The sequence below is a fragment of the Periplaneta americana genome, chromosome 13 (assembly GCF_040183065.1).
Source record: "Periplaneta americana isolate PAMFEO1 chromosome 13, P.americana_PAMFEO1_priV1, whole genome shotgun sequence".
Taxonomy (NCBI): domain Eukaryota; kingdom Metazoa; phylum Arthropoda; class Insecta; order Blattodea; family Blattidae; genus Periplaneta; species Periplaneta americana.
In genome coordinates, this window is record NC_091129.1 from 55,167,188 (window position 1) to 55,194,918 (window position 27,731).

The following is a 27,731-nucleotide window of genomic DNA, read 5'->3' on the forward strand; positions in this document are numbered from 1 at the left end:
GAAAATTCAGGATAACAGAGAGGATTTGGAATTGAATGGATTACATCAGCTTTTTCTTTATGTGGATGGCGTGAATATGTTAGGAGAAAATCCACAAACGATTAGGGAAAACACGGAAATTTTACTTGAAGTAAAGAGATAGGATTGGAAGTAAATCCCGAAAATACAAAGTATATGATTATGTCTCGTGACCAGAATATTGTACGAAATAGAAATATAAAAATTGGAAATTTATCGTTTGAAAAGATGGAAAAATTCAAATATCTAGGAGCAACTCTAAGATATATAAATGATACTCGGAAGGAAATTAAACGTAGAATAAATATGGAAAATTCTTGTTATTATTCGGATGAGAAGCTTTTATCATCAAGTTTTGCTCTCAAACAAGCTGAAAGTTAGAATTTATAAAACAATGATATTACCGGTTGTTCTGCATGGTTGTGAAACTTGCACTCCCACTTTGAGAGAGGAACAGAGATTAAGAGTGTTTGAGAATAAGGTTCTTAGGAAAATATTTGGGACTAAGATGGATGAAGTTACAGGAGAATGGAGAAAGTTACATAACGCAGAACTGCACGCATTTTATTCTTCACCTGACATGATTGGGAACATTAAATCCAGACATTGAGATGGGTAGGGCATGTAGCAAAATTTCCTGAAGTTGTGAACACTGAATATAAATTGTAAACTGCACTACAAATTTTTTTCCTTAACCTAATAATGTTTCTTCTGGTTTTAAAAGATAATTTGATGAGTACAGGAGAAAAACCATGATGTTACGTTTTACTGTTTTTACAGGAGAGAAAGTTAAAAGTTTCAAGACCCAATATATCCTATTATTTTTGGGGTTATTATTCTACAAATTTCTTTGGACTAATGAATTTGTTATTCTATACCGTTAAACTGCACAAATCTACACTACCTGAGCTATTACATGACATCTAAAACAGGAAGTCGATAATTTTGGATTTATCATGTTTTTCCCCTATGCTCTTCATTTGTATGCATACATTTAAAAAATAGACATGAAAGTATTATTCTTTGGAAATCACTTTCAACATATTCCTTTTGTTTCATAACCCACAGTGAATATCCCTCTTCATGTGGATTGTAATTTCTCTTGCCTTTTCTCGGAACACATTTGTTAAATTAAATAGTGTATTAAACGATGACTAGCAAAGTTCGTAAAATTAATTATTTATGTACCTGAGGTTCAAAGAAGGTTGACTAGTTATTCACACCGCAAACAGATCACCGAACGTAAGCTCCCGCGTTCCCATGTTTACGACACTGGAATGTCATTTCTTGGCAAAGTTTATAGTGGAGTTGGTCGGTTGATGCACACAAAACCACCTGAAGATGCTGCAGTGTTTTGGTTGTTGTTACACATGTTGACCACGAGAGGCGCCAACGTCGATAACAACATTATTAGCTCACGCGCGCAGGTGAAAGTTTTTTATTTGGAATATTTGTACTGGAGCTGGAAAAGAAGTAGGAGCTCTTCAGTGCTGGAAGATGAGTCGTGGAGTTCGCATTCCGATCGTCAGCTGTTGCGTGCTGTTCGTCCTCCTAACGATCTCTTCCGCAGGTAGGTGACATTTGCTAGCTCTTTCTTATTCAGGGTCACTCGCATGTATGTTGCCACGAAGCGCAGTGTCAATGCAAGAACAGCCAACAAACACAACCGTTCTTTAACATCTCTTGTTTCTAATTTCACCACGTGACAATGTGTAAAACAGGCGTTAATTCTCGAAGCTACGATGTTATATCAATTTTTAACACTGAAAATCAATTTCAAACTATAGTTTCTTCCCACACTCAAAATATCAATAAAGAAAGAAGTTTAAAAACACCAACTTAAATACATTAACTATAACTTGAATCGTTTGATAGGTTAAATTTCAGTCAAACAATTAAATATTACATCTCAATTATTTTTTTTATTTCGAATATGTGACTATTAAATTTAATATTAGTCTACGGCTATACTTCAAATTAAATTTTATGAATAATTATTATGTCAGTTAATAAAAACTTTATATTGTAGATCCTGTACTGTAATTGACAAAGTATTAATTCCAACAGAACACAGTTTTATTCTCAGGAAAATGCAGAGATTAATTTCTCTTCCGTAGCAAATTGCTGTGCGTTCCTTGGTTTGAATCTGTTCTGTGTTTCATAGGATGTCGTTTTATCACACCACCAGAGTCCTCCCACTACAATTAATCATTACAAGTTTTTTGGCATACAGCATACGAGGAAACTGCATAGATGTCTTGGAGATAACCCCTTCCATTTCATTAAGAAATTTTCAAAGTTTAGGCAGATTGTGCTTAGTTTCTTTTTTTCAATATTGTTAACTATTAATAAAAATTTGATGATTTTCTCTGTTACTCATGCCTGTATGTATGTTCTGATGACTTATAAAAATGTAAAGAGGTAAGATTTCTCGTTGATATCAATTTCTTCTTCTTTTAAGCATTTATGTCAATTATAACATATTCGGTTTTAAAGTATATTGTTATAAAGTTATCGCATGCATGTATATTATTATTATTATTATTATTATTATTATTATTATTATTATTATTATTATTGGTAATGTCTCTTAATTACTGTGGCTTTTGACATGGTATTTTGAATTTCTGACACCATGACAACTTTTCCTATCCTACATTGTGATTTAATATTCGTAAGTACTACATAATTATCCTCTGATTGAGGTTCCGGCTGATATGTACACTGACGTTCAAAAGACATCTGACCTACGATTTTATGATTGTATAAGCGAACTTTCTAACCACGGGATAAGTCAGAACCAAAGATATAACAAATTGACAAACTTTGAAATAGTTCCCCTAGACCTCAATATGTTGCCTCATTATTGGGACTGTTAAAAACGTGTCGGGGGGAAATGATCATTTAGATTAAACCTAAATTATTCTCATAATTGGCAATATCAGTAGCGTCGCCCTCGGTAGCGTAGTTGGTATAGCGCTGACCTTCTATGCTTGAGGTTGCAAGTTCGATCCCAGCCGAGGTCGATGCCATTTAAGTGTGTTTAAATGCGACAGGCTCATGTCAGTAGATTTACTGGCATGTAGAGGCACTCCTGCGGGACAACGTTCCGGCACACCGGCGACGCTGATATAACCTCTGCAGTTGCAAGCGTCGTTAATAAACAATAATTTGAATTTGACAGTATCAGCGATTTCAAGCTAAATCCAATGTTGTTTTACAATTAGCAGAGGTGGATAAAATATTGAATTCTATAGTGCGGATATGTTTATGTATGATTGGCAACACTGACAATTATCTTCGCCATCTATTCACAGAAGTAATAACTAAAGAAGTCACACTTGCACCAACAAATTATCGATTAGCAAGGTCAGGTATCTTTGAACGTCAGTGTGCATATACTGTACAGTATTATCAGGCAGTATATCTCACTTGACGATATGTGTTAGAGGAAGAACAATATTGTTTGTATGTATCTGAAGTCTGACTAGTGTAATATGTAGCTAGTCGGCGATATATGCAATTAAGGGGGAAAGGAACTGGCAATCCTACTCCATTATCTGCTACATAATTCACAAATCAATTACAAAATCGTATTACGAAAACAACAATAGCAACAAACGTTTATGAAAACAAGCCTGTAGTATTTCTGACATAGTTCTAAAAAAAGAGTCTAAAATATTTTAATATGATATTTTTATATTAAAGGGTAAACTTTTTTAAAAATGTTAAAATGTAGGTGATATTTACAAACGACATTCAAAATAAGCTCATTATAGCAAATTCACTCTAGAGAAAAAATGTTTTCACTGCCGTACAGAAAATAATTTTTCGGAAAGGCAATTTCAGAAAAAATATTGGTTTTCATGCCTATGTGGTACTAATAATAATACAACATACATTCAGGGTGGGGGTGAATTTTCTTTCCCTGTTTGGGAAAAAACATAGGAATGCAGAAGTTGAGGAAAAAATCCAGAAAGGAAAGTTCTCCGGCTTCTCCCTTCCCCCTTCAATTCGAACACTGCGTATGACTTTGCCTATTGCAGTTGACTGCTGTTTAATGACAATAAAATATTCATTAATTCATAGTTTTCTCTCCTATGGCAGATTTAATGACAATAAAATATTCATTAATTAATAGTTTTTTTGCCCTAGAGCAAGTCCACTGCTGCAAACCCAACATTGTTCTAACTTACCGCTTTTCCGCCTTCTTCTTAGTCTCCGAACATGATGTATATTATATCTTAATATTACCTCTCATTTTATATTTTCTTTGCCTCTAACTTTTTTCCCGTTCGCCATTTCTTCCAGTGCATCTTTCAGTAGACAGATTCTTCTTCTCCTGATCAGTTTCAGTATTATTCTTTCTTCACCCACTCTTTCGAGCACGACTTCATTTTTTATTCTGTCTGTTCATTTCACACACTTCATTCTTCTCTATATCCACATTTCAAATGCTTCCACTAGCTTCTCTTCACTTCGTTCCAATGTCCATGTTTCTGCTCCATACAATGCCACACGCCAAATTAGTCTCTTCATATATATATATATATATATATATATATATATATATAATTGATATCATCATCATCATCATTGGCATTACGGTCCTTGTAGTTTAGCCTTAGCCTCCCTCAGAACATCCGACCAATCACTCCTGTCTAATGCTCGTGTTCTCCATCTTCTAATTCCAACTTTTGTTAGGTCAGCCTGAACATCATCCAGCCATCTCAATTTAGGTCGTCCGACTTTCCTTCTTCCTAATATAATTGATATATACACATTAAATAATAGGCTAACAAGAGTTTTCAGCATCAAACAATCTCAAACTATTCCTAGCCTAGCTAGGTATAAGACCGGAGACTAAAAAACAATCATTGTTCTCGATTCTAAAATTATTTCTTGTAATTTCTCTGTGATAATTTAATTCAGATTATATTACATCCTTTCGGTCCGAAGAATGCGATTTACTTTTGTAATTACGAGCAATCCCAAACATAAAATGTATTTAAATTCCTAATTTTTTGTCCTGATCATGCTGACATATTCTACTATTCTTTATGGTATGTAACCTAGATTTATTATTATTATTATTATTATTATTATTATTATTATTATTATTATTATCTTCACAGCTATCATCATTATCATTATCATTAAAACAAACTTTAAAACAGTTGTGTACAATACATCGATGTTTAATAATCTGAAAGTGTAAGCCTATAGTTATTTACGCAGCGAAGTCCTCGTCGCTAAGAATAGGACGTGGAAGATGTTCACATACTGTGACTTCACGGCACGCCCCATAAACTTCAAAGCACAACGCACGAACAAGTAGGAGAAGAAGTAAACATGAGTTTGGTTAGCGTAACGGTCTAACTCTTACATGGCTCCAAATAGAAACATAGTTACCTTCGCAATTTTATTATACATACTGTACGTGCATACGGTACCTATCAAGTATTATTGTAACGTTTCCTTTTATGCTGTTTTCTTGGCCCATGGATAGAGAAGTAAATAAGGCTACCTCTATAAATAATTTATATTTATGATCTACATTGGTAAATTCTACGATTAAATATGATAATTCGAAACATCCTAAGCATTTTTTTAATTGAAATGCCTGTTCAACATTCTGTTTCAATTTCTTTTTTATTAGACCTGTACTGTAAATTTTGACAATAATAGAAATACTAATATGGTGTAAGTCCGACACTTTCATTATTTATTGTAGTACGAAAGCTATACACCTCTGCCTTGGCTCCGTGGATAGCAAATGCTCTCCCCATCCAAGCGATCCGTTGTTCGATTCCCGGCGTAGGCAATGGAAGAGATTTATCTTCCAACAATTGGACTGAATGTTTGTTTATTATCCTGTTTTGTCTTATCGGTGGCCACTTGCCGTGCTGACCACACTAACATAGAGGCCCGCAATGTGTGACTGTCAAGTGATGGTCCAAAGATATTACCCGTTTCTACAATGCATTGGACTTTAAGTCGGTATAGAAGGAGTAGATTAAACATGACAAAGAAATAAATAATTGAAGAAGGAATAGCACATTTCATTTTAGGATTTTATTAAGCAATGGAGAGTTCACACTGTACTTAAAAAATTAACGACATTATTTCAAACAACAGATACTAAGAGAAAATGAGTTTCCAGGCGCAAATACAAACCGCAACGCAAATATTAGCTGTGATCCAGTTTGCTTCCTTATGAGAAACAAAGCAAATGGAAACTGCATAATTAAAAATTACAATGCGTCGTTGCAAAACACTGCACCAAAACTTTTTAAACAGATTATTTAACAACGCTGCATCAACAGTAAGGTTATCTAGCTTCGATGTAATTGGTGATAAAGAAATTATATTTTGGCGAGTTTAACTCGAGAATTCGCCACGGATTACCTTATATTCGCCTTACACATGGGGAAATTCTCGAAAAAAACACAGCCAGCTGCTAACCTAACCGTGATTCCAACCCACTTCAACTCATTAACCTGAACTCGCCGGTGGCGTTCAAGACGTTTGAGAAGATACTCGAATAAGTCATGTAGCTACTTTCTGTTATGTCAGATGTCATTAAGAATAAAACGGTTCGGACGTCACTGTCAGCGTTGTATTTTACAACAGGCAGTAAGTAAAAGGCATCAAGATGCCTTGATTCGAGTTAACTACTTAACATAAAAAGCATGCACATTTAATAAATAATAATATAGAATTTTTCTCTGTCATTCGTAGCGGTCATCGGAGACTCGATTGTATTTTCGATTAGTCTAGTGCCATCGTTTTATATAATTTCAATTTACTTTTCTTTCATATTTCAGAGTTGTGTAATTATATTGGCGTCTTTAATTTCATACTCTACATTAATTTCTTGCTTCTGTAATAATTGACATAATTTAAAATAAGGCAGGTAACTGATTTTTTCAATCAAAATGATATTAGTTTCCATCGTATGAACAGCAAACTCCCATTACTTCATTTTTGTAAATAGGCCTATTTTAAAACTGCATGCTTGAATTATAATATTTTTGCATTGTGTACTCGTTGTTTTACATAATAATATGACTAACTACTTGTTCATTATTTATTTATAATAATAATAATAATAATAATAATAATAATAATAATAATAATAATATCATCATCATCATCAATGGCGTTCCAGCCCTTTAAGCGTCAAGACCGACAAGCCATCTGCTGGCATCACGTCCACATGCCGAAGCAGAGGTAGACGATCATGCAACTAGAATGGAGGTATCGTGTGGTTAGCACGATGATCCCGCAGCCATTTTAACTGGCTTTTTTAACCAGATTTCGCTACCTATCAAAGCTCCCCAAATGCATCGTGATGCTGTGTGTCCACCGTTCCCATACACTGGCCGAAATTTCGTGAGAAAATGTCTTCCCCCATGTGGACCCGAACCAGCGAACATTCCGTACCACGAGTACTAGGCAGGATGCCTTAGACCACGACGCCACGGCGCAGGACTTTGTTCATTATTAACCCATTGAATTATTGGACCATTTCTTATCTCAGAAACCTGAAGGAAGTTAAGTTCAAAACCTCCATTTTTGAGATATGGTGTGATGAATATATTTTGAAACTAAAAATGTGTTGCTATTTCCATAGTTGCTTCGTACAGGATTTTTTTTTTCCAATTTTTAACCACAAAATTACATTTTTCTTACGCACTTATCACGACAATTGTTACAAATCATGCCACTCTTGTAAATTCTTTAAGACTGTATATTAGGATGCAAAATGAACTGTAAAGAATGTAGTTGCTAGAAGTCATGAGATTTGCAACAATTGTTGCAATAAGTGCGTAAGAATAATGTAACTTTTCAGTTAAAAATAAAAATTTCTTTACGAATCAACTAAGAAACTGACAACACATTTTTAGCTTCAATAGTGGAATACTAGCCAATTAAAGAAATGATACTTCTGAATAGTTCAATCTGTATTTGTAATATTCTTTTACCCTTAAAAATAAAAAAATAAATAAAAAAAGGTATTTTACAAACAACTTCAAATTAGTGTAACTCTGAAAATATTGAGAACAGGACCCATGTTTATATGATATTTTTTTTCCTCGGAATATCTTCAGAAATAAGCTCTGTAAATGGCGGTAAATCCTCGTGAATCAACCATAATCTGAAAATCCATGTTTTGATGCTTACTTTTTTTTTGCTTTCTAACGCAAAATTTGTTTCAATAACTTATACGTCGCTTAATTTAATTACTTACATATTGCTTTATTTACTTCTTATTTAGTTACAACCAATATCTCAACGTGATCCAGTCTTCAATATTTCTATAGAAAATTCAGTTTCATTATCTTACAAATACCTAAAGTTTCTAAACTGTAACTCCTTCTACGTTACACAAAACTATTTGTTATCGTCGATCTGATTTACACTACCATGAGCGTCTCTGCTTGATTTACATGGATTTCCGACCAGTAGTTTTGTCTATAAGATGCTTCGTAACTTTCTATAGCGCTTGTAAATTAAATCAAGGAAAGGTACATACACGATGACAAATGCCACGGCCACTTTCTTACTTTCATTCTGCAATACAGCGCAACATTTAATGCCACGTAGAGAACCCCTCACGTAACACCGTCCATTCATAGTCTGTAAGATGATAAAGTGGCAATAGAGGCAAAGAAGAAATTAATATAGAAGAAGATATCGAGGAACTGTGAGAAAGCTTGTCCACCACAAATCCAAAATGATCCTCTAAGAATCGAAATACAATCGCCATGACAAGAAGTTGGCAACTGCGGCCTTAAACTGTAATAACAGGTTTCTTAAAACTTTGTTAACGATGATAGCTACTGTTAAGAATTAATTATTGTAATAATTACCAAATTAAATATTTCATAGTACTTAAAGATTCCGTCCGTATATTAATGCAGCACATTCTAATGCATTAGTATTATACTACCACGAGGTTACAAATAAAAAAGGAGACGCTTAAGTATGTTTTTTATCTCCTCGTTATGTCAAGAATAAAAAAATACTGTAGCCTAATAATGCAAAAGTTTCTTTCTAGATTTTTACGAAAATATGTGTTTTGCGCATCATCCTCACACTGAAATAGTGGGTTTTGTTTCTCTCGCGACTGTCTATGTACAGTACTAGAAAAATGTAATGGCCCGACTTTTGGAGGTCGTTCTATAGAGCGAATCACATGATAACGTTCGTGAGGAGAACGATATGTCGGTCGGAAGCGAGGCCTTTCGTCTCATATCACTATCTCAGATGGCTGGACTATCTGACCGTCATGTGGAAGGGAGTGGGTTCGAGCCTCCTGTTGTGAGTTTTTTTATTCTCTGAATAATATTAAAATGGAGTGTTAAATAGTTTTGGAACCGATGTTTCAGTTTGTTTGAAAAAAGTAGAATAATAATAATAATAATAATAATAATAATAATAATAATAATAATAATAATAATAATAATTACTGCCCAACTCCTATGGTTTATTATTAGGCTTGACCTGGCCTAAAAGCAAAAAATAAAATATTGTCTTCCTCAAGCAAAATAAAGATAAATATAATTAGCCTACGCAAAAAAGACACAAATATTTGAACCTAATACTTTGTGCACAAGCCATCGGCTTCTATCGTAGCCATGATTCTTCTGGGCATCGAGTTAGTTAGTGGAGTTTAAAAAGGGCTCGTCAGCTACTGTGGCTATTTGCGCCCTTTGCGCCCTTTCGGGGCATCGAATCTACGAGCTGTTGGAATAGTCCTGATCCTGGGAAAAGTCCTCCCAGGCGTCAAGTACTTGACTCCAGAGCTCGTTTATAGCTAGAGTTTAAATAATTCGCGCCCACTTTTTTCAATTCCTGCCATATATTTTCTATAACATTCAAACTGGTGACCTGGGAGGCAAACGCATCACTTCAAACTCGGGCCTTCTCCAAAACAGTGTTTAAAGGTTTTGCGAAGCGTGAACCGGAGAGTTATCCTGCTGAATCTCAATGGTCTTTGGTATAGGCCTGACGTTCTCGGGCGGAAGGGAGCAATACGTTTTTGATAAACTGCGGCGAACGCGGCCATAGACAAGTTCTGAAGACACCTGCCCCATCACGAGAGATCCAGCCCCAGCATGACATGCTAATGCGCCTCGACCTTCGACGTTGCATAGTGGTCCATAACCCAAATCTAGCTGGACAAAGTAACTTCTCTCCTATCGAACAGATTTTTATAACAGATAACATTATCTTTATATTGATAAACTCTCATTACATTTCGATAAGATAAATTACGCCTTCCTAGAGGATGGATTTGGACAAAATTAACTAGCATAGAAGTACTTTCTGGACCACTGTGCGTCGGTCCATACGTCGAGCGTCAAAGCCGTAGACCGCCTAGCTTTGTGACCAGACTAGATGATTTCGATTGAAGTAATTTATCTCAGGACTCTATAAAATTTCATTTTTACATCATTCATAGAATAAAAAAAAACTCGTAGACATAAGGCTCGAACCAACTATCTTCCGCATGACACGCAGATATCTCAGCCGTCTGACCTAGTGACACGAGACGGAAGACTTCCTTCTGCGCGGCATGTCAATATCCTCACGCAGGTCCGAATTTCGATTTCACTCCACGATTCATAAATCTACCCATCATTTACAGCAAATCCATTATCCTCGCTTTTTTTCAAGTACATTTCAGAACAGGTTAATACAACACTCGAAATAGAATGAATTTCAATAACTCTGTTAGTGTTCGCTTCTGTAGGTATCTGTGCTACCAGCCTCTGACCATGCGCAGTGTCTTCTATCTAGGACTTCGAATATTCAAGCGGTCATTACTTTTTTCTGGTACTGTACAGCACAAAGGACATAACATGAAGACTGGACATAAAAAACGCTTTAAGTGCCGAAGAGAGAAATCGTAGAAAACAGAGCTTTCTTGTGCAACTAATAATGTAATATACATTTTGCATATATGGGTGAAGCTACGGTAGGCTCTAAATAAAATTACAATGGGACATATCATTTTTCTCAGTGAATGGAGCCAGGGTCAGAGACTCTCTTTTTTTAAACTAATTTTCAAAGATATCGGCACTTACAGCCTTGTTTATGTCCAGTCTTCATATGAAATCTTGAGAATCAAACTCCTGTAGTATGTTTATTGAAAAATCATTAAAACTATTCAGTTACGATATGATACTGTAGAGTTTAATATTATAACCGGCAAGTTTTGCTTTTCAGAACTTCCGCACAAAAAGTGTGGCATTAAACTGGTCTAATATATGTTCACAGTTGCCTCGAGTCTGTCTGAAAAGCCACTATTAAGTTCTTTTTTTTTTTTTTTTTTTTCACTTTCTATCCTACATATTATTACATGACGTAAAGGAATAAGTTACTAAATTATTTTTTATACTTAAGATGAATTAAAATTTGTTTAATCTTACAGTATTTTTATGTTGTAATATAATGTTCCAAAATATTCCTCTCTGTCCATCTGAAAGAAACTTTTCAAAAATAATAACTATCAAGCATCGAAAAACACTGTTACAATTTGCAATAAAATATTTCCAACTGCATACAGTGTTCTCAGCATAAATTTACAACACATTTTATATCCATAAAACATCACTTGTAAGTTGGATACAATTCCTTGAACTCAGAATCACCATGATACTTTTTAAATCTTTCCAATTCTTCGAAAAAAACTGAGTGGTTGTGATATTCAGTGGTCAGTCAGTGGTCGTCAGCACTCGCTGAAATGAGTAAAGGTTATTCGGTGCAACATCATATGCCCCGTCGTGCAGCAGGCAGAGAGGGAGAGAGCATATCCACCAGCAGCTACGGATGCACCATAGTGCAGTCTCTTATCCGTGGGTAAGAGACTCTAGCCGGAGGGTGCTCTGTGCTGATGACCTCTGTGTTAAACCATCTACTTCGTCTCATAAAAACTCAAGTGAAATCTTCATTATTCCTCCAACTTTGCGAGATATTTTATAATCGTCAATTTTGCTTGCCAGCTAAGATCCATCAATGTCTCCATCCTTCTCATAACTCTCAATTGTGGCGTTCTCTGGAATAACAACTTAACGTACGTCCCGTTGCTTTTTCATTTACAGCATAATTATATTGAAACTTTAACATATCTCCCTCCAGAGTCGGCCTGGGTGGCACAGTCGGTAGAGCGCTGGCCTTCTGTACTCGAGGTTGCGGGTTCGATCCCGGCTCAGGTCGCTGGCATTAAGGGTCCTTAAATGCGAGACTCATGTCAGTAGATTTACTGGCATATAAAAGAACTTCTGCGGGACAAAATTCCGTAACATCGACGAAACTATTACAACATCGACAATTGCGAACGTCGTTAAATAAAACATAATTTGCAATTTTATTTTTTTCTCCATCCAGAAAAAATAATATTATTTCTGTCCAACAAACACAGCCTTCTCTAGAAATATTTAATGTCGTTCTGCGCAATGTTGTTAAACGACATCTAAAATAGTTTCTGCTCTGTATTTAAAATTAAAGATTTTGCAATTAAATTCTTGTTCAATTCTAGACATGCTAGAAGTTTACGAGTCATCAATTATAATTTTCGAAAAGTAAAGTATTCAATAACCATACAAATATTTAACATATTTTCATTTTTGTTCACCGCAGTGGCTCTGAGGTAACATACGCGTTGCCTATCCAAGCGGTATGTGATTCTATTCCAGGTGTAGGCAACAGAAGAAACTTATTTTCCATCTACGCGACTGCACGGTTGTCAGTTGTCTTGATTGCCTTGTGATGTCTCTGCGGTGGCCTGCGTTGTGCCAATCCCACATCCATGGAAGTGTTGATTCAGACACCCTCCCTCAGTGCTGTGAAATGAAGTTTAATAAAATCACCAAACAGTAATTCAAAAGTTGCTAGATTCATTGTTATCGAGAGATAAAGTTTTATTTTTAACGCTGGAGAGTGCTAAGGAAAAGTCGCTATATCCCTATTTAACACCAAAGAACTACAGCAGGAAAACTGTTACAAGTCTTCAGATTTAGCGACTTCGTCGCTAAATTGGCAACACTGTCCTCTCCTATACCGCAGTGGTGTATACTCCTGTGCTGCAGGGAATAAAACGGATAAAGAAATAAGATATTTTTATTCATGAAGTAAAATCAAAATCTGTAAAGTCTTCTTGCCAACTATTTTTCCCCCACCAATTCTTCAACAAAAATCGCTTGATTTGGAGAGAAAAGCTAAAACACTAAGGGCCGTATTCATAGACATTTTTAGCGAGGGTTTCCGGTGGATGATCAGCGTTTTTCGTATTCATAAACCAGTGTTAGCGATAGGATATGATTTGAATTCTGTGCAAGTAACCAGAGGATAGCCGGGGCTAGCTTAGTACGCCCGTAGCGCGTGCTGCGAAATGTCTATGAATAGCACCCTAAATCAATAATTCCGTCATTCTTCCTTCTGAAGCAACTAAACTGGCCTAAAAATAAATGAACTACATTCAGACATATATTTATTCTTGTTATATAACTTAAACTCTTCGATACATTCAGACATGATTATTATGCCTTCAGACACAGCATCCTGACATTGAACCCTTGAAGAAAAAATCGAACTCGGAACCATATAGACCTACACTACAGACATAAATAAATTGTATTCAGACTGCATAAATTAATTCCTTAATAAGACGAATTCAAACATCGAACCCGAAAAGCAAATCTTCAGCCAAATTTCATTTTGGTATCGAACCCGGATAGCAAGCCTCGTTGAGTGCACACAGTAGGACAACGCCGCCGTGACCCACATCTCCTGGTGAAAGTGCTGGCAGCAGCTACACGTATTGTACATTCACGGTAGACCAACACAAGCAGCCGGAAGACAACGCATCTCCAGGAACACGATAGCCACATTTCACAACTGTTTTTCGTTGTCTGTTGGAGAGTCATAAATTTATTTAAATGGCCTAATAATTAAAACTAAACAGATCTTGATCTATGAAGTGAACTCCAAATTTGTATCATTTATATATAAAATATTACATCCAGAACAATCAATTTTCAAATTCTACCAAATACTGCAGAACTATCTCCCCTCCACATAACATTCTTCGGCTCTAAACACGCACAATGAAAGGTTGATGATTTATATTCAGGACCGCAGGATAAAGTTAATTAAATTAGTACTCCAAAAATTACAAAGTTGCGCCTATGAACATCTATTATCTGATACGAGAGCATATGACAGCGTATTCCAAAATAAGGCATGAATATGTTATACTTTACATCTTCACTTATCTATTCTAAACATCGGGGTCCACCACTATGGAGTAACGCTTAGCATGCCTGATCATAAACTAGCGGGCCCGGGTTTCAATCCTGGTTGAGACAGGTTACCTGGTTGAGGTTTTTTCCGGAGTTTTCTCGCAACCCATTAAGACCAAATGCTGGTTGACTTTCGGCGCTGGATCCCGGACTCATTTCGCTGGCAGTATCACCTTCATCTGATTCAGATGCTAGTTAACCATAACAATAGATACAGAGTCGTAAATAATCAATTAAAAAACATCGTTAATGAAAGTCGACCTGATTGGCGAGTTGGTATAGAACTGGCCTTTTATGCCCATGGTTGCGGGTTCGATCCCGGGCCAGGTCGATGGCATTTAAGTGTGCTTAAATGCGACAGGCTCATGTCAGTATATTTACTGGCATGTAAAAGAACTCCTGCGGGACAAAATTCCGGCACATCCGGCGACGCTGATATAATCTCTGCAGTTGCGAGCGTCGTTAAATAAAACATAGCATTTAACAACATTCGTTAATGAATCCTTGTACACTACTATACGCGTATACTACTGGCTAATGGAGGAGATGCCTAACGCATTGTGCACGGTGCCTGATCAGAATTTCAGTAACGTGCAAGTGCAGAATATGTTCTTGCCTCATTTTACATCTCTTTGTCCCTCTAACCGTATCGTATCGACAAAGTGCTGAAAGTGGACTAAGTCTATATATGTAGGCCTATACAATATATATGAAGTACTGGTATCCATTTATATATACGTACATAACTACATAGATTTTTTTTTAAATCGTACTAAACAGTCTAAACAGTATTGTCCAGTTCCCTAGCTCTACATCCCAGAATCAAAGAAGACATCATGTAGTATATAGAAGATATAAAAGTAATGGCGGTGACAGAGTCCATCTACTCGCGACTTTTATATATTAGGATATTAGGTATTCATGAAATAATAATAAATCACTTTACTTTTAATTCATCAAAAATATCAGAACCAAAATTCTTTCAGTGACCCTATGCTTTTACTATGCTAGGAAGAGTCAGTCCGTACTATGGCTGCGTGGTCTAGACCATCAGTCTGTCCTACAGACGGTCCGTTTGAAAATCCATAGTGACGTTTGTGGCCGACAAGTTCGCAGTTCGATTTTTCTCGTGATCTCCCGTTTCCTCAAGTAATCCATCAACATCATTCCGTCCAATATCCATTCCATCACTATTTCGTAACATTCCCTGATCGTCATTTGACTACGTGCGTAGTGGAATGATACAGAGACGAGAGGAGTTGCCTGTTTCAGAACCTGGGTACTCGGCGGACCTTAGCGTATTCAGCTGGTGAGAATGTACTTCCTGGAACTAAGGACGTTATGTTTCGTCCCGAAATATATCCTTTCTTGGGTAGGTAAAAATACCTTTTAAATCTGTATATTTCAAATTGTAAACTTTCCCAGAAGAATTTTTTTTTTTTCCTTTTAGAGAAGTAAAAATGAATAAAACCCCTAAATATGTAAATTTATGTAATACCAAGCCATAATATGTAATGTGGGGTAAATATGTAAAAATTTGTAGTATCAAATTTTAATATATTAATGGTAATTACAAGATTCGCAAAGATTTATTTATATACGGTTAGGTTGAAAGGAATATAAAATGTAATTACATAAAAATCCTGTTCCTAATGATGATCCAGTATAATAATAAGCCTGGAACATTCCCGCCGATTTTCCAGTACTACTGTGATGCACTGTTCATTCATTTACACACAGAACGAAACTTTTTGTTATTTCTTTGTAATGAACAAAAAATGGTCGGCAGTTAAACATTGTGTAAGTTGGCCATTCAATGACTTGTCCCACAGCATCTTAAATAAGCCATTATTATTCCTTCTTCCCAGCATAAACAGGCCTTTCTACCGATATGCCTATATCACCCTGTGTAACAATATTGTTCCGCAATTCAACGAACGCACTATATCGTGTGATGAAGCGCTTTTTCACTTTCTCCTTGTTGAGTCACAATAGCTCAACGTCATCACGTGACTCATTTCCGAGTTCCAACTACAATGAACGAATGTCAATCTCCATATCGTGAGTTCATGGACAGGAAGCCCAGACTAAAGAATTGAGCTGCTCAAACCAGCTTGCTTTGCATGTCTAATATCTTGATATCCCACTCTGAAAAGCTATTTCCTTAGAAGAGTACAAAGAATTGTATCCATTCTACGGACTCTGGACGTGCATAGTTCTTGTCAGCTTTCAGAAATATTACTTACTGATCCAGTGTTTACTATTGTAGTCGTTATCTGAAAGGAAAGATGAGTCGCAAGCGAAGAGTTTGCAATCGCAGTTCGTATCTGTACCTCACAAAGCTGTGTTGCCACATCTTGCTTATTTTATCTTGCAAATTTAATTAAGCATAAGAGCAATGAAACGTTCACAAATAGTTATTTTGTTTGTCCTCTCTGCAGTTTTAACCTAGCAAACAGTCTACAGCTTGAACCTTTTTTTGTAACGTGGCAACAACTACTCGTATATTCTTGTCTCGCGTTTAGTGTTTTATAGGGTAACCATATTCCCTATTAAAAAAACCGGGCACTTCCCGTAAAAATTTGCTACAATGCAAAGTGCGCCAAGCAATACACTATAAAGAATGTTTTGTGTTAATAAATGTAGGCTACTTTATATTCTTTTAACTTTTTAAAGCTTTAATTCCCGAATAAGAAGAATGAGAAGGGAGATGGGAACGAAAGTATCTGAAAAGGTACAGATACGGAAATAAAATTCGGAGCTCTCTTATTGTATAATTTTCTCTTACAAATACTGTGCATATGTAGTAAACAAGAGACCCTGTACATATGCTACTTGTGGACAACCTTGCGAAATTGTTGCGTACATACAGGTGAACACCCATCAAGACACGCCCCAAATTTTAATTACGTATCTGTATATGCGTACTTCACTCAACTGTCCGAAGATAGGTCTGAATCCCACAAGTGACAACAACAAGACATTACTCATGAGGCAACAAGGCCAGGAGATAATGGGATAGGATGGCTAGTTCCTTTCCCCCTCCATTGCATACATCACTGACTAGTTACATATTACACTAATCTTACATCAGATGTATACAAACAATTTTTCTTCCTCTGACACATATCGTCAGTTGAGATGTACTGCCTAATAATAGATACGAAATTAAAATTTGGAGCGAGTCTTGATGGAAGTCAATCTGTATGCAACAATTTCGCAGAACTGCCCACATGTAGCATATATACAGGGGCTCGTTTACTGCATATGCGCAGTGTGTTTTAAGCGAAACATATAATAAGGGAGCTCCAAATTTTATTTCCGTATCTGCACGTACCTATCAGCCAGAACCTCAATCAGAAGTGGATTTAGATCTGTAGGAAAGAAATTATGTGAGCTTCAAGCAATGTGTCTCTCTATCCAAACTTAGGCTGTGTTTCTTAGAGGACGTTGATAAGCTCATTAAAAGTGCTGTAAAAGAAATAATTGACTTAACATGAGATAGTCCAGACAGCATGCATTACTGCTCAAGAAGAGTTCGTGGATTGGAAATAATGAGAGTTTCGTGGGAAGATTTCCTTCAACATATTAACATTTGTAATCGATTAGACTCCATTGGTGACCCATTGTTGAAGCGAACAAGAAACTTCAAACAGGAAATCAATGGCAGTTTGAGAAGTCTTAGCTTCACTCCTGATGACCAACCTAACGTACGAATTCTTCGGAAAAAGTTGTGGAACCTGCAGTTTGAGATATGGAAAAACTTGCCACGACGTGGTAGAGGGGTGCCACAATTTTCCGAATGGTCAAAATCGAACTCCAGAATTTTTACCTAAAAAAGCCTTTCATCTTCCCAATGAACGAATGTCATAAAATGAATTGCAATTTTATCCTAGTCAGCAGCGTCCCAGGTACGGGCCAAGATCCCCTTTGCCGTCAACGAGAATGAAACTCTCCCTCATGTTCTTGGTTTCTGTCCCAAAGGAGGACTATTAATAAATAACAGACACCACATGGTGAGAAGTAACATTGCCAAATGGCTTAGAAAATTTTAAAATTTTGAAATTTATAAAGAATTGCCGTGTATCTTAGATGAAGGTACCAAAAAACGCGCCGACATCATTACAATCGACAGGAAGATGAACATTGACTTTGTTTTAGACACAACAGTACGTTTTGAAAAAAGTGAAGCACAAAGCAAAGAAGTAGATCGTGAAAAGAAGAGCCATTAGGAACCCTACTTCAAATACATACAGGTAGGGCCGTAAGTCATGTTTTCCCTGTAATATTTTAATATTTCAACATTTTTAATATTTTACAATGAATCAATTGCAATTTTGCTGTGGCAGAAGCATTCAAGAATATAACAGAAGATTTTCTTTGCTAAACCTCTCGACGAACATGGCGTCGTATTCAGTTATGTCATGATAACGACGGTGCACACACATGTATTCTGGATAAATAAGGTATGTGTATGTATACGAGTCGTTAGTTGTTAGTTAGTTGTGAAATAAAAAAATTGGGGGGGGAGGGTAACGTGACTTACGGTCCATTCTGTACACGAAAAGTAAGGCATACCTGAAAAACGCTGGGAGATGATTAGGTTATTATTTGGACCAAGTGAAACTATTTCCAATTTTAGTACACATTTCTTCCATAGATTTCGCATTCACACATCATATCTCCAGAATATATCTACACAAATTTTAAATTCCTCTTTGTTGATTGTAAATCACCATTTGTACAGTTTGAATGATGAATAAATACATAATTTGGTTATAGAGATGGCTCCTAAACCAAGGGAAAAAGAAAAGAAAAACTTAACTAGGCCTATGTAGATTTTTTTTTTATATATATACAACGAAATTAATTACGAGGCTGTATAGGGCAGCTATCCCTTTCCAGATTCTACTCTCTGCGACGATCGTAATACAGAGTAGTTTTCCGGATTTATGAATATTAATTTACCAAATTTCCTATATTAGATATTAGATCTACTGGAAAATACAAATTACTTATTTAAAAATAATACAAGAGCATTAAAATGGAAGTATTAGAGAAATTTTGATGCACTTTTTACTTACGATAAACGAAATAGCGAAAACAGAGGCTACTACATAACTTAAAATACTCGTAAGCAATCTAAGACTAACAAAGATCTATAACACAGACATTCGCCAAAAAAAAATGGAAGAGGCGCCATAATTTCACCTTCTTATGATGATAAAGATAACGACAGTTTAATGAGTCTAGTGATGCTGATGATAATGGTAATAGTAATGGTGATTCTTAGCAATACTGAGTGTTGGTGATATACGAAATGTGATAATGGTGATGGCAAAAGCGATGGAAATAAATATGAAAATTGTAATAATACCTCTGATTAAGGTTCTAGCTGATATGTACATCTATTATCAGGCAGTACATCTCACAACGATATGTGTCAGAGTCAGAGGAAGAACAATAAGTTTGTATGTATCTGAAGTCTGATTAGTGTAATATGTAACTAGGCAGCTATGTATGCAATGAAGAGGGAAAGGAACTAGACATCCTACCCCATTTACCTTGCATTCACATTACAGTTGGGGAAAACCTCGGAAAAAAACCAACCAGGTTATCAGCCCAAACGGGGATCGAACCCACGCCCGAACGCAACTTCAGACTGGCAGGCTTAGTTGCCTCATTAATGATGCCTTAATGCCTCACTTATGGGGTTCAAACCTGTCTTCGGACAGTCGACTAAACAACAACAGTAACAATGGTACCATGCTAGCGGTGATGAATATGATAGCGTTATGCAATGGTGGTAATGTTGTTTGTTACAATGATGAACTTTATGTTTTTGACAGTGGCGTTGATAACAACCGTGACCATGATGTTAGGCCTATTCTTGATGGTGAAGGAACTGTAATTCACGGTTATGGTAATGATGATGATAATGATAATGATGATGATGACGGCCGGCGTGATATTGGTTATTATTATTATTATTATTATTATTATTATTATCGTCATAATCATCATCAACATAATTATTATTACGACTCTGTGAACAGTAGGACCGTTTTTTTCAAAAGAGGATCGAGATCCAGTAATATTTGACAACTTGAAGGTGCTACAAAAATGAAATGAAACAGTAAAACCAGTATACGCTGCCAATAGTTCGCTACCCTGCAGAGGAGGAGCTGCGTGTGACCGGGCCGTGAATCGGAGTGGCCACCTTTTGGAGCCCTCGCGGACCGCATTCCTGCACTACTGGAAGATGACCCGCTAGTGTCTTGAGGACATGTCCGGGATTCGATTCCCAGCCCAATATCTTCGCTCAGCCACCGCTAACTTTTTTTTTTTCTCCGAAGGTTCAGACTTCGATAATCGACAGCATCAGTTTTGACATTTTCTTTGCTGTTCCCTAGTTTTCAGAAATATTTGAGAACTGTGCATCCTGTTGTCCCGTTTGCAAGATTCCTAATTTGTGTTCAATCTGTCTCTCTGATTGTCCACATCACTGTACAGCATGTTGCATGTTATGTTCCGGAACGATACAGACGTGAAATGTTGAAAAACTATGTCTTCGTTCAGCGCGCTTGGCATAACTGAATCCAAATTTTGTATTTTTATATAATATATTAGCTATTTAAATGAAGCATATAGCGTTGTTGAAGTATTTGAAAACGGTGGTGTATATAGACCTGTCTTGCAGTGAAATTTGTTCCTGTGGCCAGGAACGCTCGTGCCGAGTCTGGCTTCTGCATTTCGTATGTTTTCGCGGGTTTTGAGGTTGCACTTGAAACGCTGTAACTGAGGTACAATTCCTCTGGCCTCGTAGCCTGGTCAGCTTTCACTCCTCCCATCTATGGACCGGTCTCAAGGATGGGATGGGGTGAGAATAGCAGTGGTGACTCACCTTCCTAGACCATAAATAACCTAAAAATTCCCGCTAATTAGCAGGTGGAGGCCCACACTCTTCTCTCCCTTCAAGTCTTCGTTTATGATATGCGAGGGTGCTGTACAGACCCAGAAACAAAATTTGGGCCGCCTGAATTTTGTTTGTAGGTCTGTGCAATTGTACTTTCTAGTACAGTAGTAAGTGTAGCCCAGTGCTGTTACGGTATGTGTTTCGGAAAAACAGACACAGATGCCAGCAATAATGATATAATTAATTAATTAATTGACAGAATATCCTTTTCGGGAAGAAATGTTATTGAAGAAAGAAAGTTTTTAATAATTGATACCGAGATACCTACGCCATCACTGTCAATTTTTCAGACAGATAATCTTAAAACGCGAGTTTCCAATGCATCCCGGTATGGGCAGCATAAGTAGTTAAGTGGTAATGTGGTTCAAAATACACTTTTCTGTTGGCCGTGCTTGTTGCTGTCTAAAAAAACAGTGTCTCTACTGAGACTTCAGCGATCTGAAAAATATTTGTAGGAGAATTTCAACCCATACTTCTTCAGCTGAGCGTTAATGTGCATTGCTTTACCACATTGAAACAATCACTGAAACAAACTCAGCATAGCAACTTATTTAGTTAGTGACATCATTATTTTCATTACTAATGATAATTATTATATTGATAATAATATAATAATAATAATAATAATAATAATAATAATAATAATAATAATAATAATAATAGCCTAATAATCAGGGCCGGGGGTATTTACTGACATCGCGAAAATCATGACATAATAGATATGCAATAGATTTTTATTAATCTCTATGAATTAAGTGATTATGATTAATAATATGCGGATGAAACAATCACGAAAAATCGCGAAATAGAGTTCTAATAGCGAAATATAAACATATTCGCAAATTATTACTACTGCGTCGTTTTATAGCGAATTTCATATTCTGAATTTTTTTTTTTCACTTGAATTTTTTATATATCCAAATAGGCTACATTACATGGTATTCCAGGTGTTCTGATTACATTAGTGAACTCAAAAGACGGAGAATTCAACATTTTTAATTTAGTTGGTTATTTAACGACGCTGTATCAAGTGCTAGGTTATTTAGCGTCGATGAGATTGGTGTTAGCGAGATGATATTTGGCGAGATGAGGCCGAGGATTCGCCATAAATTACCTTGCATTCACATTACGGTTGGGAAAAACCTCGGAAAAAAACCAACCAGGTTATCAGCCCAAACGGGGATCGAACCCACGCCCGAACGCAACTTCAGACCGGCAGGCATGCGCCTTGACCGACTGAGCCACGCCGGTGGCTAGAATACATTAAGACGACTTACTTAGAGATGGCTTTTTAAGGAATCCGGAGGTTCATTGTCGTTCCCACATAAGCCCGTCATCCTGAGCAAGATTAATCCAGTCCTTAGAATCTTATTCCTTTGCTGTGGTCGCGCCAAAGGATCAGTCCCATTCCGAGGCCTATGTTGGGATTTCGTAACAAGCAATTTTTTTTACAGTGATGATTGTTAGGCCTTCGCCCAACCCCCAAGCTGGAGGACAAACCATTACCGACTACTTATTCAATATATTCACAGCTACCCTCCATATCTGGAAGCCGTTCCCACACAAAAATGACACCCATCTTAGTATATCGTACTTTCATATTTTATTGTGCACAGTTTGTTAATTCAGACTGTTTCATTGTAAGAAATGCAGCAAGTCCCAGCGAACGATCCCGGTGTTTCGGCCGTGCAGCGGCAGATCCTCCGACTTACCGACACTGTTTGTTGCATCCACAAACTTAAGGCGCTTCGCCAGATTAAAACTTATCGACATACTAAGTTATATTAATAGCATTCGGTACTCACAGCTGCTGGAAATGTTTCCCATCTTATGTGATGCGTAATTCACATTATTCACAGAATCTTTTTCACTAAACCTATTCACTTTTAGAATTTTTTTTCTGCACGGAACTAGGCAACCAGGAAATTTAGGTTTAAAATTTTTCCTTTTGTTCCCACACTATTTCTCTTTCCACGGGGTAACTTAGGGTCTTTTGGACAGTGGCCCCACTGTCCAAAAGACCCTAAGTTACCCTATGTACTTTTCAAAATTGGACATCCCTGGTTTATGAGTATAACTTACCAGTAAAAATACCGATTAGACTATTCTCACGAATTCGTCTCCTCTTAGTCGCATGGCCGGTGAATCCCCGAATGCTTAGAGTATTTCATCACTTTTACTGGTATTCATTATCCTTCAGGCATAAGCTCTTTTTGTGTATACATGCCAAGAGAGCGGAAATGAAGGAAAGAGAGATACAAGGCTGCATGGTTGGTGAATCCCCGTCCCCAAAAATTAGCTGTGTCAGCCTGTATACTGTTCGGTAATAAACGCACACAGTGATTTAGCTAAGGACATGTGCAGTTTATTACGTTGTGTTGTGTTATGTATGTTTTCATTCAGTGAATGAACGTATGCAATTTTAAAACGTACATACGGGAAAAGAAATCATATGGCAGAACAAAGGAAAACTTCAGATGTAAACTCTCTGGCCACTGAGTTTCGTGTAAAAAAAATAATATTAAATTTAGTGAATAAATTTAATGAAACAGGTTCTGTGAATTATGTACCACACAAGATGGGCAACACTTCCAGCAGTTACTGTGAGGAGTGTTATTAATATAACACAGTACTTAAGTTTTAATGCGGCGAAGCGTCTTGAGTTCGAGGATGCAAGCAGCGGTGGTAGCAGAAGAGGGAGGGGGGGAACCTGTCGTCAGAAACACTGGAATAGTTCGCTGAAACTCACAGTGTAAGAAAAAACAACTGTGAAACTAGAAAAATTCATTCCGTGATTTTTATAAAATATATGTTTTCCCATCCTTGAAAATTAAAATAAATGGGTATTCCGTATGGGTATGTATTATACTGGAATTTCTCTTGGAATACTGGGCGGATTTTATTCATATTCTCTAACTATCAATGGGAATTATGCACATGACAGTTAATGATTGTAATAAAAGAATGTCTTCATTTTTAGTCCACAACAACAATAACGATTCATTTCAAGTTTCGTCAAACGACTTTCTTCAAGATTTTTGAATGAAATAAAATTATAAAGAAGCAGGTTAAGTCATGCCTATTACTGACAGAAAAGCGTTTTGCCATTATACACAGAATTACTTTTACTTTCTGTTGAAATATTCGTCTTAAGTATTCCCTTCTCTGGCCAAAACAGGTAGCAGATATCTTCAGCAGAGAATGTCTTATTCTCAAAAGATTACCAGTTCCTAACTTTTATAACACCTGTTAATGCGCTAATGAACCACGGCAGAGTAGCAGCGCCACAGTGCAAGGAGCAAGGGGGTTTAACTCTATTGATGGAAGATTATATTCTCATAGAATTTCCTTGCCGCATTGGGTCGGAGTGTGGTAGATGTAAACGTTGTCAATCTGATATTTTTAAACAGTTACGAATAGGTTTATTCACAGTATTTGTCAGTTTTATAACTTACAAAATGGCTTTTAAGGAACCCAGGGGTTCATTGCCGCCCTCACATAAGCCCGTCATCCATCGCTATCCTCAGCAAGATTAATCCAGTCCCTACCATCATATCTCACTTCCCTCAAATCTATTTTAATGTTATCTTTCGATCTATGTCTCGGCCTCTCCAAAGATATTTCCCCCCCCCCAGATCTTCCAACTAACACTCTATATGCATTTCATGATTCACCCATACGTGCTACATGCCCTGTCCATCTCAAACGTCTGAATTTAATATTCCTAATTATGTTAGATGAAGAATACAGTGCGTGCAGTTCTAGCTACGCTATAAAAATTGTTCAAGTCATTTATTATTATATGCACGATATTAGAGAACGTTTTGAACAGTATGAATCCAGAGCAAAGGAAAAGAATCACAAAGTCATAGATGATTTCCTGGTGCTTCGAGATGTAAAAATGGATATGTGATAAAATACTGACGAGGTTGCAGGAAATAGGAAAGTAAAAACGTATATAAATATAATAGGATATGAATTGATAGAATACCGGATTGAGGATTGTGAAGAAATATTAGAAAAATTTAGGCTTCTCAAAAAAATAAAATAGCTTTAAAATAACTATCCCATTCTAAATTTTGCTAATAATTATTTTTTTCGTTCAAACTATAGACTACTTCGAAACTTGTTTAGAATTATTCAAAGAGATCATTAAGACATAACTGTCGTTGAAGAGGAACTCAATAGCATTGAAAAATAGTTTTAATGTAAAGAGAGCATCTGTTTAACATTTCCTGCTGTTGACAAAATCATTTTCCTTTCGATTACGGTTCGAAGTGCTCTCTTTTCAAACTAAAATTCACAAAATGTTGATTCGGGAGCAGCTTAATATAATACTTTATACGAATCTACTGACACAAAGAGTTCATCTCAGATTAAAACATGCCTTTCCCCTCCAAACCCATTGGTGATATAACCACGGCACACGAAAAGGCACAGGACAGGTCTTTCCTCCTTTACTGTAACTTCAGTATGCTGGGGCCCATTAACTGCTAGAATGGTCCCGATATCTTACTCTTTCCTTAGTCCGAATTTTTTCGAATAATGTCAGCGAAGTGAAATGCCCCTTTCCAGGGATGTATTTTAGGCCTGGCGGCGCCAAGGTACTATTTTTCGAGATTTTTTTATTGTCGTCAAATATTTGCAGTTATAAAAAGTCATATTTCGTTTATATTTAAATAATTTCATAGTGAAGTCACAGTTTAGTATATACAGTTGCGAAGTTCAATACTTACTAAATATGCAAACATAGACAGTTGAAATATGCATCCATAGATAGTTGCTAGCCACCAGGATCGCTACTATCGCCTCATCACAGACTCTTTCCCTAGCAGACGATAAAATGTATTATACTTTTGATATCGTGTTTTTGAAAAATTAACACCTTCCTTCCACTATTGAAATACAAAATGCATAAGATTTATATATTATTTTCATAAAGTATATATTATATTTTATAAACTCACCTTCCTGGATCTTTCGGAAGGATAACTCTGACCTCTTTTTCTTAGAATTTATAGTGCAACAAACGTCTCCTTGTCCCATATTATTACTCAAATTATTGTATTTTAGCCATTTACAGTTATTACAACCGATAACGAAACATTTCACAGTTTACACAAATTTTCACAACAATGCGAAATACGGCACAGTCAATGCCTTTTCGATCTAGACCAGGCCGTAATATATGTTCGGGTTTTCTATTTCAGTGTATGGAGCTCAGTGAATTATTATATTATAACTTTATTGCGTATCATAACTATGTTTTATTTAGTGTAATGTGTCAATAAGTTCCCTTTACTTCTTGTTGCATAATATGTTGTAGAAATAATTACAAAACTGTGTTATTTTAATGTGAAGAGAATTTTACATGTTAACATAATTTTTTCGCATCAACATTTTAAGTTTAGAATGGAAGTTATTTTGAGGTTTAATAAAAATGAATTTATATTGTGATTTTAATATAGCACATCCACCTTCCTTGATAAAGACAGAAAAATTATCATACCACTCTTATGAAATTAGTGTATGTAAGATTGTTACTTCGTCTCTTAGGTAGTAGATAAATACAATAATTCAATACTCAATTGTAGTATTAAAATACAGACAAATTGAATGTGCGGAGTATCATACATGACATTATGCTTAATTATAATGTATAACTGCGAATTTAGGAATATAAGATATAGTAAACATAACCTATATTTCCATATGAATGGCAGGGCATTGGAGACCACTAAAATAGACAGAAGGGGGCAACTGAGACAGTAACATAACCTATAATTTCAGCATATCTAAATATTCGTGCGGTGCAACTGAAAATTATTGAATCGTGCATAAATAAATGTACAATAATTTCGCAATATTTAATCGAAATAAAGGCAGGTAGGTCTATTACACATACGAACAACGTAATTTTCACACCAAAAATAATATTACACCTTAACTCGCAAGGAATTAAGTCTGAAGTGTCTCCTAATCATTGTTTTAAATTTTATTAATGCAATTACACTACATTTTAGAGAAATATATGTTACTTTTTATGCATTCCAATTAATTTATATGGTTGAAACGCCGCCCTTCGTGATCGGGTTAAGCGAGTCACATGGTCTGCATTACGGCCTGTATTAGATCACGATGGCAGTGACACAGTCTATTGTTCCTAGTACACACAGCGCTCCAAGCGGCTAGCAACTATCGCGAGAAATGCAAAAAATCACCCCGAGCTTTGCGACTGTATATACTAGACTGTGGTGAAGTCTACTCTAGGCTACATATCTAACAACCTCTTTGTTTTGCTACCAGGAAGTCGCTCCAGTTTTCTTTTCTATATGTAACCAACCGGTTCTGTTCAAATAGAACGGCCTTGTGCTTCGAATTTTCAGAGCCAGGGTAGGCCTACTTTTCTTTTTAGAAATACACCA

General features: G+C 36.3%; 1 protein-coding gene across 2 annotated transcripts in view; it reads left to right on the forward strand.

The window, feature by feature from the left end:
• Nucleotides 1-1,356: 1,356 nt before the first annotated feature.
• The window catches only part of LOC138711932 (cuticlin-1), a 97,574-nt gene continuing 71,199 nt past the window's right edge, over nucleotides 1,357-27,731 (forward strand). Inside the window, exon 1 of one of the 2 annotated variants that reach the window (XM_069843232.1) lies at nucleotides 1,357-1,588. In XM_069843232.1, the coding sequence (XP_069699333.1) occupies nucleotides 1,516-1,588 (73 nt within the window). In that variant the 5' untranslated portion in view covers nucleotides 1,357-1,515. The remainder of the gene's footprint in view (nucleotides 1,589-27,731) is intronic. The other variant, XM_069843233.1, reaches the window with a different exon arrangement.